This window comes from Musca autumnalis, unplaced genomic scaffold (genome assembly GCF_047663935.1).
Source record: "Musca autumnalis isolate F117 unplaced genomic scaffold, ASM4766393v1 scaffold_2, whole genome shotgun sequence".
Classification (NCBI taxonomy): Eukaryota; Metazoa; Arthropoda; class Insecta; order Diptera; family Muscidae; genus Musca; species Musca autumnalis.
This window is the reverse complement of record NW_027411755.1, coordinates 4081586-4096712: the sequence shown is the minus strand read 5'-3', so window position 1 is coordinate 4096712 and position 15127 is coordinate 4081586. Positions and strand designations below refer to the sequence as shown.

General features: G+C 34.3%; 1 protein-coding gene across 3 annotated transcripts in view; it reads left to right on the top strand.

Moving 5' to 3' along the window:
• nrv1 (nervana 1) overlaps positions 1-15127 on the top strand; it is a 47489-nt gene that overhangs the window by 1159 nt on the left and 31203 nt on the right. For all 3 annotated transcript variants that reach the window (XM_073966669.1, XM_073966670.1, XM_073966671.1), the window contains exon 2: positions 2999-3506. In XM_073966669.1, the coding sequence (XP_073822770.1) occupies positions 3368-3506 (139 nt within the window). In that variant the 5' untranslated portion in view covers positions 2999-3367. The remainder of the gene's footprint in view (positions 1-2998; positions 3507-15127) is intronic.

Below are 15127 nucleotides of genomic sequence, written 5' to 3'. Positions count from 1 at the left end.
TCTATTTTGTTTTTCAAAATAGGCAAACTTAATCCCATAGTTGTTGTTTTAATATTTTATTAAAACAACTTTAATTTATTAGTGGGAAAAATTGGCGAGGGTAAGGCTTACATTTAAGCCAACATTATGCTGAGGGGATTTGACACCGCGGTAAATTTTGATGTTCTGGTTAAGGATTGAACGAACCGCAATAGACAGAGTGGACGTGCTTACTACCACTGCACCACGGTGGCTCCCATTCGTGTATTTGCCATGTCAGACTCTCGAAGATGGACAATTTTGGTCAACTTCTTCTCGTATATGCACTTTGATACGATCAGATATGTGGCTCATCGAAATAATGACCTTAGATCCCACAAATGTTTGAAAGAAACCCGTTACAGACTATTTAGAGTCGATTCATTCGTGACCGTCAGTTTGGCAGTGGGAACGATGGATAGATAACTCCCGAAATAATCTACCAATTTGGTCCAAAATTAACTCCTCTTGGTACAGTCGAACTTCTGTATTACGAACTTCCCTGTAGCGAACACATCTCTATAACACGAAGTTGTTTTTAAAGCACAAATGGAAATTCTCACACAAAATAATCTCCCAGCAACGAATAACGTGGTAATTCATTGGTCCCCAAGTGCTACGTTATAGAGAAGTTCGACGGTATTTCTCTTCTTCTTAGACATAAATCAAGTTCGAATATGGACTTTATCGGTCCACTCCTTCGGCTACACCCCACAAAAGTTCAAAAATATTCTTCCAAATGTTACGAAGGATGATTCTCAAAGGAAACAAATGATTTGGTCCAAAATTTAAGGATATGTCTCGGATTGTTTTGAATTTGTTTGTATCCGGTTGTGCTCGCGGCCCCTACTACAACGGTACAAGTTTTTTTCGAGGACAAGTCTATACTTTCTACGATATTGGCCCAAAAGTTTGAAAACCCCTGCCAGAAACAACTGAAATAATTGATGAGCACGATTACTTACGAATTGAAAGTTCGAATATGGACTTTATCGAACCTTTACTTCGGCCAACTCCCCTACAAAAGTTCAAAAAATGTTCATTCAAATGTTGCGAAGGAAACAATCGATTTGGTCTAAAATGTCGTTCTTCGCAATAATTCTTCCAGACATATGTAGATCAAGTTCGAATAAGGTATATAATGGTCCAAAACTTCGGGTACCTGCCACATAAAAATTTTCGCTCAAGTGCAATTTAAGGACATTTCTAGGATTGTTTTGATTTTTATTCCATCCGGTTGCCTCGCGTCCCCTTTTACAACGGTACCATTTTTTCCTAACCAACTAAAGTGATTGTTCAGTACTATTACTTACGAATTGAATATCCAATTTGACCAAATTTTGCGCATCGAAAAATGTCTTCTAAACACATGTCAAGTTCCCAAAGGACCATATCGGACAACACCTTTGGGTATACCTTCACAAAAGTTCAAAATTTTGGTTTTTGCACTTTGCAGTTTAAGTGATATTCGAGGATCGTTTTAAAATTGTTAACGAAATTTCATTATGTTCCTACCTACAGCGACATAATGGTTTTTTCTTTGGCAAGTCCATTCTTGCAGACATAATGGTTGGTTGTAACGATAATCGAAAGGAGTGACTGGTCCATCTTTGTACATCGTAATATCCCAGCAATCCAAATGTCGGATGTCCGACACGTCTGAACAATTTCGGAAACAAAATAGTTCAAATTTCGTTCTGATTTCTAGACGATTTTTCGGAGGGGCAATAGTTCAGATTTTGTACCGATTTCGTTCCCATATCGGAGCGAATGTCGGAAATAAATTTCCCTTCCAAATTTTCCAAAGATTTTCTTCAGATTTCGTCCCGAAATCGATCCGATTTCGCTCATAAAACTTTTGTAAGGATATCGTTACGATTTCGGATCCGACATCGAACGTAGCGTCCGAATTTTGCTTCGATTTCGTACGATGTCGGCATGATTGGTTTGCTGGGAATTCTCTCAAAGATAAACCAAAATCCAAGAAGGTCTACAGCAAAGCCTTCGAGTTCCTGCCTCACAAAAGTTCAGGATTTTGCTTAAGAGCAGTTCGAGGATTGCTTTGGAAATTTCATCGAAGGTAGACCCTGTAATTCTGATACTTCCCTTACAAAAGTTCATAATTTTCTTTTGTACAGTTTAAAGGCTGTTCGAGGATTGCTTTGAAATGTTGTCCCTGTGATTTTGATAACAACGAAATAATTATTCTGTCGGCTAGTCCACGCTTCCTGACATAATGACAAGAAAGGGTCAACTAAATTTGTGGTTTGTACGATAACTGTCGAAAGGAATTAGTCCCAAAATTAGATCCACTACCAAGATTGAAATCTTGACTACCGAGCGATAGTCAAGGCTGGAGAAGGCCGTACTTCCTGAGATATAGACCCCGAAGTGACCCACTATGTAGGGCAACTCCTTCATATACATATCGCATTAAAAGTGTTCTTTCTTACAATGCTATACTTATATTTTGTGTAGACGGCGTTATGGCTATGGCATTATGTTATGTTTCTAGTAATCGAATACATTGATTTCCAAGGGTTGGGTTGAATCAGCTGATTGATACGGCCTTATGGCTTTCTGGTTATGTCACGTCTAATTCTACCTTTAGGTCTGCCACTGTTTCCAACACTTACCCTAAGAAAGTGTTTTTATATTTTCTTACCACATTAAGATTTACGACTCCGTTTATGTCTGTCGCCAAAACTGACAGATATTTTTTACAAATAATTCTTTAATTTTGCAAGAGCAGACCTGAAATTTTGTCTTTTAATTTAAAGTATATATATTTTATGTGGTGTAGAGTACCTAAATGTCGGCTGTGACGACTACTAGCCCTTCATTTGGCAAAACAATTTTTTTAAGAGATACTATTATTTATTTAAATAAATTATTGTAATTCATTATGTTATTATTGTTGTTTTTAGTTTCCATCAGTTTTCTAATCTATCTTCTTCTCTTCACTATTCTATTTTTATAGGATCGTGCTCTTCTTCGTCGTCTTCTTTTTCTTATCTAGTCCAATTCTTGCTGTTTTTTTATTAGCAAGGAAACAAAAACAACAATATTACAAAGAAAACAGAAACGTACAACACATAACCCACGCATAAAAATACGCATCTCAGCTCCTTCTTTTTAAAAAAAGAAAGAACCAAACACCACCCACAAAAATCAAGAGAGATAGAGAGCACATCGATCTTTTCATCAAATTCTTCTTGCCTTCACTGAACACACAAAAGAAAAATTAATTTAAATTTTTGTTAAAGACAAAAAACAAACAAAAAGAACCAAGAAAAAAACAACACATTTTCGCAACAAGCAGAAGAAACAAACGAAAGAAAGTACAAACATGTCCAAAAAGAACGGTGAAACCAAATACGTCCCCACAGAATTTCAATTCTATTCGCCCAAGGAAAAGCAGACAATCGGTCAATTTTTACACAACTCAAAAGATGGCACCTATTTGGGTCGTACACCCAAAAGTTGGGGTAAGTTTATCAAAAACAATACTTTAAATTAAACTTTTAACTAATTAAAAAAAAATGGGGTAATGAGAACCAAAGTGAATTAAGTACAAAAAACATTCTTTTTAAGGAAAAAATAAAATAATAATTATTTTTTTCTTTTTCATTCAGAAATTTTGTTTTATATTTCGAATGTATTACGCCTACTTCAATCCGGCAAGTTTTGGGGTTTTGACAATCAATACATGAACTCAACTGTCCTGTCATGTCTAAACGCAGGGTATCCACCACCCCCCCTTAATTTATATTACAATTAAGTGTGGAAACTAACAATTACAAAGCTAATTAAATATGGTTATCTAAGCATCTCATTATCAGATTGTTTTTTGTATACGCGTTATCTTTGGATTTGGAAAATATAAAAAGATTTGCAATAGACGATAATTTATCCATGTTATTGGGGTAGGCATGACTTGCTAGATTGAAAAAGGCAAACTTTTTGTAGTTTTAACGTCTTTTTTTACAATACAACCTAATCTTTATAATAGGTGTGTAGGTAAATATTAGGTGTCTTATCTTAAGAAGCAAGAGGAAATAAAGAATTGGTTTCCGTGTGGAAAGTTTTTTGGCAATCCAAAAAAGTCATTGACCGCATAACAAAATTGCAAAAGGGAATTTCCGCTTTTTTTTGCAACTCCCTGCCGCACCTCCGAACGGACAAATAATATAATCGCCTTCCTTTTATAAGGCAAAAAATAAAATAATTTCAACACGATACCGAATTTGATTCTTAACGGGTGTGTCGAAATCAATAGAATGCAAAGTCAATATATTAGCTCTGTTCCTTTACGTACAAGAATCTTCTTTTCACTCGAAAAGCGTTCCTTTACTTCGGACATCATATAATTCATATGGGAACAGTTTACGACTTTTACTACTTTTGCGGGTTTTACCATTTTAAAACCAACAGACCAATTACTTCCCAGCAAAATTTGAGGGAAGGGGTTCCATGCGATGACGTGATGTCATGGCATCTTTTGCATTGGTTCAAAAGAAGTCGTGAAAGATCCGATCTTTTCATAAGCATTTGAACAAATGCAAAGGAAGTCGTGAAAGGTCCGATCTTTTCATCAGCATTTGAACCCATGCAAAGGAAGTCGTGAAAGATCCGATCTTTTCACCAGCATTTGATTCCATTCCATCCAATAGAGATGAATTTTGTGTTTTTACTTATACACATTTTTCTAAATATATAAGATTAATTATTTAAAATAGGCTTGATGTTGTCGGAGACTCGAAATCACAACCAACGTTGTTAAAACTCCCGTCGTAATGATAATTAATGCAAAGGGTTGGTGAAAATGCCATGCCAAAGCATTGGTGGAAATGACATGCCAAAACATTGGTGAAAATGACATGTCAATGCATTGGTGTAAATGACATGCTTTGGATCCAAAAATGAATAGCATCTTTTGGGGTCCACGCTCATATCAAATTCATCGATGAAGATGCTAAAAAGATGACATGCCAGATCACTTTCACCCATGATTGAATGACATCTTTGGCATCGAACATTTTGCTGGGTTTAATTCCGGTTCAATCCGATACAAAAAAACATATTTTTTCGTTTTGATTTTCGTCTCCATTCGAATACCAATAGAAAAATTAAAGGGCATACTTTTGGGCTTCGAATAATTATATTTTAAATACAGGACTACCGGAATAAAAATAATAATTTGCAACCTGTTTTTAATTTATATATTCAGACGGCTTTAATAAAAAATTTTAAATATTTTGTAGACATTTTCCAGTATTTATAAATTTTACGTTGTTAATGTTTTCTTGAAGGGGTTGGTTATTTGGTCAGATTATTCTTATGACAATAAAACCAAGTTTTATTTCATTTTTCGCTCAACGTTTCGTTGGCTTTTTTCAAACTTTTTCAAGAGCATTTATTTATTGGGAAAATTAAATATTAAAAAATTGGACACCACAACATTAATATAATAAATAATTAAAAGAAAATAAATAAAAGCACAGTTAAACTAAAAAGTTAAATCACAGAACCGTTTTATTATCATTGTGTTGCCGAAAGTTCTCAAATTTCTTTTCCTGAACTTGACATATTTTTCATTAAATTATTATATGCATTGAGATAAAAGTACGTTGCTTGTGAAAAAATCTCCTATATATGTTTTCTGAGGTTAAATAGCATAAATGTTCCCCTTTGCTTTGCAAATGTTGGCTATTTTGTCTACAATGTTTGGTCAAAAACGATTGATATATATTATCATATATTGTTGTGAATTTATATTGTTAAATATTTATCATATATCGTAAATGAATTTTAAATTTTAAAATGCTTGTTTTGGTGACACTTCTCAAATTTATTTTTTCTGAACTTGACATTTCTTCCTTTATCTCATTACATGTATTGTGATAAAAGTACATTGATTCTGAAAAATTCCTTAAACTGTTTTCTGAGCTCAAATATCATAATTTTCCAAATTGTTTGCAAATTTCGATCATCTTGTCTACAATGTTTGGCCAAAAGCGTCTGAAACTCTCCAACAACCCATTTGTTTAATTTTCAACCTTTAACTTGATGAATAATATATTTCTTTGGCAGTTTTGTTGTTTTTTATTTTAAATTGTTTGTTACTCGTAAAAAAGTATTGTAATATAAACAAAAAAAATACACATATTTTTCGCCTTATCAGTTGTTTCATTTGTTTGCATTTCATTAACTGTCTCTATTAAATTCAAAAGGGATGATGATGATGACACTACATATTTGTTCAATATTTGTTCTAGACTTTTTTTGTCGTGTTACTAAATAATCCACAATACACTTGTTAAAATAAAGAGGGGAATATTTTGTTTTTGTTTTAAGAAAATCAAGAAATATTCTTCATAAAGCAATCAGCTGTCAAAATATTTTGGTTTTATTTCTTTAATAACAATGCAATTGTTAATTTATTTATGTGATAGAGAGAGCTTTTTTAACATTTTGATTTTTTTATAAATTTTATTTATAATTTTTGTTTCCATTAGTGTAGGGTTGAGGGGGATGGTTCGCCACATACGCCAACAATAGATTATCTTAAAAAACTTTAACTTCTTTGTCAACATTATTAATAGATAAATTTAATAATTAATAATTAGTCAATAATCTTTCATCTGTCAAACTATGACAGGTCAAAAATCATCATCAATGTTATGTTGGCGACATTTCCTGAGTATTTCAGCCATGTGAAACTTCTCTACAAAAGTGGTGTCTTAGACACGCCGTTCGGACTCGGCGATAAACTGTAGGTCCCATATCATTGAGCTAATATGAATCGGGGTGCACTCATTGATATGAGAGAAGTCTCCCTTGTTCCTTATGGGATGTTTGTGGAACAATTATTATTATTATTTGTTTTAATTGCACAACATAAGAAATACGTCAATATAAATTCAATATACCTACACAATTATTTAAATACATAAAATAAACATTGCATTACTATATACGAGTATGATATATCCATTGCATATACATACATATTTGTAATTATACATTTGCATTATTTCACACTTTAGTACATTATATATGCAACCAAATAAACAGCTGTCTATTAAATCACTTTATTCTGTAATTTAACTAAAATACTTTGTATGCAATATTAATATCTGTAGAGGCAATATAATATACAGGGTGCACCCAAATATACAGTGGGTCGAAAAAGTGAAAAAAAGAAATATTTATGTCTTTGAGGAAAGAGGCATATAGGTTATGGATTGAATATTAATTAATTGATTTGTATTGTCCAATTTATGCTAAATTTTAGAAAAAATTACGTTTTTGCCTGAAATGAGTTCTTGTATATACATTAGGATTATGTTTTTTCCTCCCAATAATTATTTCCAGTTGCACAAAAAAATTCATTTTTGCCACATTTAAATAATTAAAAAGGCCCCGCACAAGCCAAAATAGTTTTCTGCGTGATTTTATTATTAGACAGCGGAATCCTATGCAAGTGCATATATGGTGGGATGGTCGTAGATAAAATCTGATTATGCAGAAACTCGTTTTATCACAAAATAAAACGAATTAGGCCCAGAAATTTTTGCATATTTTGCATATCGTGCATATTTTGACATATTTGCATAAAATGAGCATATGCAAAACAATATGCAAAAATATATAAAAGGATTTTTGATCTAAAAATCCCACCGAAATGGCTGAAATGTGGTATTAAGTCTTCGTTAGGGGTATGAAACTTTACACCTGAAATTTGTCCGCAGTTGTAGCCTCAATATCCCACCGAAATGACTGAAATTTGGTATTTAGTCTTCGTTGGGGGTATAAAACTTTCCACCTGAAATTCCTCGATATAGCTACGCCTTCATATAGCCCCCATAGAACGGTACCTCCCGATTTTTCGTATTTTGAAAGTTGTAGCCTCACCGAAATGGCTGAAATCTGGTATTTGATCTTGATTTAGGGTATTAAACGTTCCATATGTAATTGGTCGGTACAGGACCACGTCTTCATATAGCCCCCATAGGGTATTAAACGTTCCATATGTAATTGGTCGGTACAGGACCACGTCTTCATATAGCCCCCATAGGGTATTAAACGTTCCATATGTAATTGGTCGGTACAGGACCACGTCTTCATATAGCCCCCATAGAACGGTACCTCCGGATTTCTAGTATTTTGAAGGTTGTGGCCTCAATATCCCTCCGAAATGGCTGAAATTTGGTATTAAGTCTTCCTTGGAGGTATACAACTTTCCACCTGAAATTTTTGTCGGTATAGGTCCACGTCTTCATATAGGCCCCATAGAACGGTACCTCCGGATTTCTTGTATTTAAAAGGTTGTGGCCTCAATATCCCTCCGAAATGGGTGCAATTTGGTATTTAGCATTCCTTGAGGTGGGTGCCACAGTGGTGCAATGGTATGCAAAATACCCCTCAGTAATGTTGGCGACATTTCCTGAGTATTCCAGCCTTGAAAAACTTCTCCACAAGTGGTGTCTTATGACACGCCGTTCGGACTCGGCGATAAACAGCCAAAATGGCTGAAATTTGGTATTAAGTCTTCCTTGGGGGTAGACAACTGTCCACCTAAAATTTGTCGGTTTAGGTTCAGGCCTTCGTATAGCCCCCATAGAACGACACCTTCTCGATTTTCGGTATTTTCAAGGTTGAGGCTGTGGTTATTCACAATTTAGGTCATAAGAGCTCAACTCAACTTCATATAAGTTCGAAGGTGGTTTATATTGGTCCATTAATTCAGGTACCTCCCCCACAAAAGTTCAAAACTTTTTACTAAAATGGTACCGAATGGATCAACCGATTTGTTTCAACTTTTGTTTCACGTAATCAGGTGCGAATATGGATTATATCGGTCCTTTTCTACATTATTTCCACACAATTTTTTCGCACAAGTGCAGTTTAAGAACTTGTCTCGGATCGTTTTGAAAATGTTTGCAATAGGTTTTCCTCGCGGCCCCTATTCCCATGGTCAAATCCGTACTTCCTGTGATAACAGCGCAAAAGCTCTAAAACTTAACAGAAACAGAAACTGAACACATCGTACAATGTCTTCCAAACTCAGATCAAGTTCCAATAAGGCCTATATCTGACAACACCTAGGTGTGCCTTCCTTCCTCACAAAAGGTTTAAATCTTTCGCATAAGTGAAGTTTAAGGGCTGTCTGAGGATCATATTTTTACCGAATGAAGGTCCTGTTTATAGCGATGTAAGTCTAAAAACCCCACAAAAAAGCTATAACTGAATTTCTCACAATTTTCAAAATAAATATTGAACAAAACAAAGAAACATTATACGAGTACTTTTGAAAATTATGAGAAATTCAGTTATAGTTTTTTTCTGTGGGGGTTTTCAGACTTAAACCACCATAACCTAGCCATTTGTTAACCAATTTAAAAAATAATAACTTGTTCGAAAGATATAATTCACCCCTTTAAAAGGAAAAAGGATCAATAGAAATCCGTTTTGAAAAAAAGAAGATATGCCCGTTTAAATTTGAAAATGTAAGAAACCCAGATTTCACTACATTTACCGTTATAAAAAAAAATAAGTGACCCAAACGAACTAAAGGCATTTTCGTTGTTCATGGATACCAACACAAAAGAATTTTGCGTCAGAACGCTTGAATATTTTTCTGGTCAACTTTTGTAGCACAGTGCCATTTATCGACATTTTCCGAAAAGTTTGCACCTTCTCAAGGCCAAAACTGTCTGAAGGAGGTTTCCAATACTTTTGCAATGTATTAGAGAGTTCTTTATTATTGCCTTGGCTACAATTTTTGTCTTCATGTTGGATCGAAAATCTCAATGGTTTGGCCGTTATATGCCAAAAATTTCCAAAAAAAAAACCTGGATAAAAAACTTAAAGTCAAATCGGGAGGCTCGTTTTTCACCGTAGACTTTTTTGCTCAGTTCAATCCCAGGAATCAGAAACGCGATGGACCCATTAAGGTTTTTTTTCCTTCCATACAAATCACCCCGGCTTAATTTACATATGTATATGTGAAAATCAAAAAATTCAAAAAAATTCTTTTGGGAATAATGATCGAATGATCGAAAAGTCGACTTTTCAGTTCTGAGTGAAAATCGAAAAATCGATTTTTGATATCTAAAGCGGGGTACACACGATCAATTTTGACTGTCTGTTTTGCTCAAATTATCGGTTGCTTGCCAGTGTGGCCGTTCATTTTTGACAGTCATCAGTCAACCGCAAAATGTTTTGATGTTGCTGGACAGTTTGACAGTAATTGATATTTCCGAAAAATCGACAGTCAAACCTGATCGTGTGTACACCGCTTAGGTAAAAATAAAAAAATCGAAAGGTTGATTTTTGAGTTTTAACTAAAAATCAAAAGATCGAAAGAAGACTTTTGCTTTGTAATACGTATCGCTTCCTGACAATGGTCCAAATGCTTTAAAAAATCGTACGGTGACCAACAAAAACGGCTGGTTGGCACGATAACTTTCGAAAGGAATTACTCCCAAAAAAACTATCTGCTTTGACCTTTTACACCGAACTGAATTTTCAAAAAATTAAAAATAAACAAATTATTGACCTAATTTCCATGAAACAAAATCATGTACCATATGCTAAAAAATGCATGCCATATTTTTGAGCTTGATGGTAAGAAAAGAGTATCTATCCCATCTATCCCAAAAACTCAACAATTTTAACATCAGGCTGGGGCAAAAAAAAAAACACATTTCCAAAAATGTCATTTCATTCCATCCACAAAAATTTGCAGCCGGAAAAATACTGTATTTTCATTTTTAAATTTTGTGTTTTTTATAATATTTTCCTAGACAGTTTTGGTATTTATTGTTTTTGGCTCGTTTTTTTTTTTTTTTTTTGTTAAAGCATTTTTTCATTTGTATCGCCCAAGTTTGAGCTCAACGTTAAACAATTCACAAAGAAGCAAAAAAACAAACCGCTCACACATAAAAATGCTAAAAATATTTTTTATTATTCAATGTCATATTCTATATATTCAGTCACTTATTCGCTCACTCACTTGTTCACATTCAGAGTTAATTTTTTTCCTTGTTGCTGCGGCTTTTGTGTTTCGCTTTCGCTTGCTATACACCAAACAAGGGTAAATGTAAAGTATTTGTTTTATTATTTGCAATTATTCTACAGACTTGAAGATTTATTAACTGTTTTTTTTTTTTTTGTATTGGAAGTTAGTTAATAAATTCAATGAAAAATACACTAGACTGCAGAAATAGATCATTGGGAGATCTAGGAATAAAATTTCACTTAAAAAGATTCAATATAGATTTAAAATAGAAAACCTCTATTGAGAAAAGGCCCATAAAATGTATGAGAGAAAAGGTAGAGAACATTTTAAAATCCTTTTGAAATGTGTTTTCCACATTGAAAACCTCCTAAAACGAACCTACATTAGAAAACCTCCTTGCCGCGTTCTAAATATAGAAGACTTCTTAAAGGTCTTAAATGGGTTCATAGATAACAGACCTTGGGACTCTTTTATGTATTATACACATAGGAGGCAACTCAAGGAGATTTTATACAAAAATTATTTATTGTTTTGTAATGATAGCACTTCTAGGCCTTCAAGATTGTTCTATATATTGAAGTCCTCATAACTAACTCTTTTATTTGTGTAGAACTTGTAAGGTGCATTCCATACACCTGTAAATGATATGCCATATATTGGAGACCAATTAAAAGATCTCCTTTTCATCCTATAAGATTTTGCTAAAATATAATCGGCCTACATTCTTTGATATATAAGAAGTCCCTTCTTGTGCCTTCGGTGTATTCATCTCCAGTATTGTAATCAATCTTTTATATTTTTTCCAATTTTCCAATTCATTGTCAATTATAGTTTATTTTATCGCATTAACCCCTAAACCTATATCTATTCACATAATTTTATGATAACCACTTAGCCGAGAATTACATCAGATTTTTTTATGTTATAGTACACTTTCTAGAACCTTCCAGAACATACATAACTTACATATGTATGTAGTTGTAAACAAGTGCTTCAAAAAATTTACAGTAGTTTTTATTTGATTACGCTTTAATTGAAATCTATGTATGCTCATACTTCCCATATTTAGTTAATGTTGTTGTTTTTGTTGTTTGTTAAATAAATAGTTGTTGCATTTGTTGTTGAGTGATTAGAATTTTTATTATTGAATTTCCGATCGGAATGTTTTATCGACAAACCAAATATGACGTTGACAAACACATCAGTACATACATGCATACATTTGTTGCTACCTCGTACACATGTAATTCATGGAATACCTCTATTGACACACTTGATCTGCTTTTTTAAGACTTATTAACATATTACAAATACACATGTAAATAATTTAGAAATAATTTATTGTGAATTAGTTGGAAGTAAAAAAAAAATCATTCACATTCAACCTACAGAACTACATTGCAGTTGGAAACCGGTTAACTGATCCCCAATTCGAATTACAATTTCTAATTTATTTTCCTTTATGGCCTGTAATGAAATGTCTATAATTTCCAATTGATGTTTAATCTATCAGATGACAGGTGATATTGAAATGTGCGTTTGATGTCATGGGTTGGTCAGCTGGCATTCCATTAAAATGGAATTTTAATCTTTTGTTAAGGCAACAAAAACAATTTTTGGTTGTAAATTAGCTTTTATGCGTTATTTAATGGATTTTGTTTTCCTTTTATGTGTAACTGAAGCAACAGGCTGGACAACAATTGACATTAGGTTGGGATAGGGAAAGATATGTTAACTATATTTAACCCTTCATAATATCCATCAATGTAACTTCAATTTCAAATAGCATACAATCTTTCCCATTAATCAGATAATCATCATCATGTTAAGATTCTAAAACCTCTCATACATGTTTGCTACATGTCAATATCTCCGACCAACAACTACCTGGTTTTTAAACTCTTAAATACAAGTAGACACACAAATGTATAAGGCATTGTTAAACCCTTTTTTCACGGGATGTTCATTCTATTCTCCACAAAATAGGTAACATAGACAGCTAGACATTCCTTTTTTCCTTTTTGTTATAGCTTGTCGTTTTTATACCCTCAGCCTTTAGGCTAAAGAGGGTATTTACACTTTGATAAGACCAAAAATGTGCCTCATCGAAATAATGGTTTTAGACCCCAAGTATGTTTGTACGATATCCGTTTCAGACAATTTTGAGTAGATCTAGCAATGTCCGTCCGTCTGTCTGTCTGTCTGTCTGTCTGTCCGTCTGTCTGGCTGGTGCGCACGATAACTCTCGAACGGATCAATCGATTCGGTTCAAATTTTGGGTATCGAAATATTTTGTCCAGATTCGATTTAAGTTCGAAGATGGGCCATATAGGTCCACTCCTTCAGGTACCTCCCCCACAAATGTACAAAAATTGTCACAAAATTTGTGCGCACGATAACTCTTGTATGGAATAATCGATTTGGTCCATACTTTGCACATCGTGTAATTTCTACCAAACTTAGATGAGGTTCCAATATGGACTCAATCGGTCCACCCCTTCGGGTACCTCCCACACAAAATTTCGGAAAAGTTCAGTTTAGGAACTGGTGTCGAATCGCTTTGATTTTTGTTTACGCAAGTTGTATTCGCTGTCCTCTATACGACGCTGTAAGTTTTATTAGGGGCAAGTCCATACTTCCTGAGAAAATAGCCTGAAAAAATTACAAAAAAACCCTATGACACCGTGTGTAGTGGTTGGAGCGCAAGATAACTCTGGAAGGGATATGCCGATTCGGTCCAAAATTTGGCTTTCGTAATATTTTGTCCAAACTTAGTTCAAGTTCAAAGATGGATTATATCGGTCCACACCTTCCGGTACCTCCCCCACAAAAGTTCAAAAATGTTCGGAAAATTTGTGCGTACGATAACTCTTGAAGGGAGTAACCGATTTGGTCCATGCTTTGCACATTATGAAATTTCTACCAGACTTAGATGAGGTTCCAATATGGACTCAACCGGTAAACTCCTTCTGGTACCTCCCACACAAAATTTCGGAAAAGTTCAGTGTAGGACCTGCTCTCGAATGGCCTTGGTTTTTGTTGTAACATCTTGTATTCACTGTCCCCTATACGAAAGTACAAGTTTCCTCAGGGCCAAGTCCATACTTCCTGAAAAAATAGCCTGAAAGTTGAAAAACAAACCCTATGACACCATGTTTATGGGTGGAACCGCAAGATAATTCTCGAACGGATATGCCGATTCCGGCCAAAATTTGGCCTTCGTAATATTGTTTCCAAACTTAGTTTAAGTTCGTAGATGAGCCATATCGGTCCACTGCTTCAGGTACTTACCCCACAAAAGTTCAAAAATATTCGGAAAAATTGTGCGCACGATAACTATTGATGGGAGTGACCGATTTGGTCCATACACATTCTCATAATATCTACCAGATATAGATCAGGTTCGAATATAGACTATATTTGTCCACTCCATCCCGTACCTCCCACACAAAATTTTGGATAAGTTCACTTTAAGACCTGCTATTGCATCACTTTGATTTTTGTTGAAGCAACTTACATTCGCTGCCTCAATTGCAATGGTAAAAGTTGTTTCAGGGGCAAGTCCATACTTCTTGAGTAAACAGCCGTAAGGGTGTAAAAACCCCATATGGCACCCCCATGGTCTATGTCGGTCCATTCCTTTATGTACCTTTTCCACAAAATTTTTGAACTTTCATCCTAATCAACATTTTTGTCGGTTCAAACGCCCAAAATTTTTAAACCCTCCTAAATACATACGTTTTTTGGGGAAAATTGTTTTCAATATACAAAGGCTGAGGGTATATCTCTGTCGGCAAAGCCGACTGATACTTTTTTACTTGTTTATTGTTATTCTTGTTGTTTTATGTAATTTCGCTCTCTTTTTTTAAATGCCGCATCGAAGGTTAATAACTTTTGTTGTGTGGTGGTGATGGCTGTGATAGGTGTGTTCGTTCTTTCCTTTCCTTCTTTACGTTTCTGTCGACCTGCCTGTCCAATATTGATGATCATTCATTATTTATTTCATTTCAATACAATGAATGAAAACTCAACGAATTGTAATTTAACTAATTGAAATTAAAAAAAAAAACAGAAACAGAAACA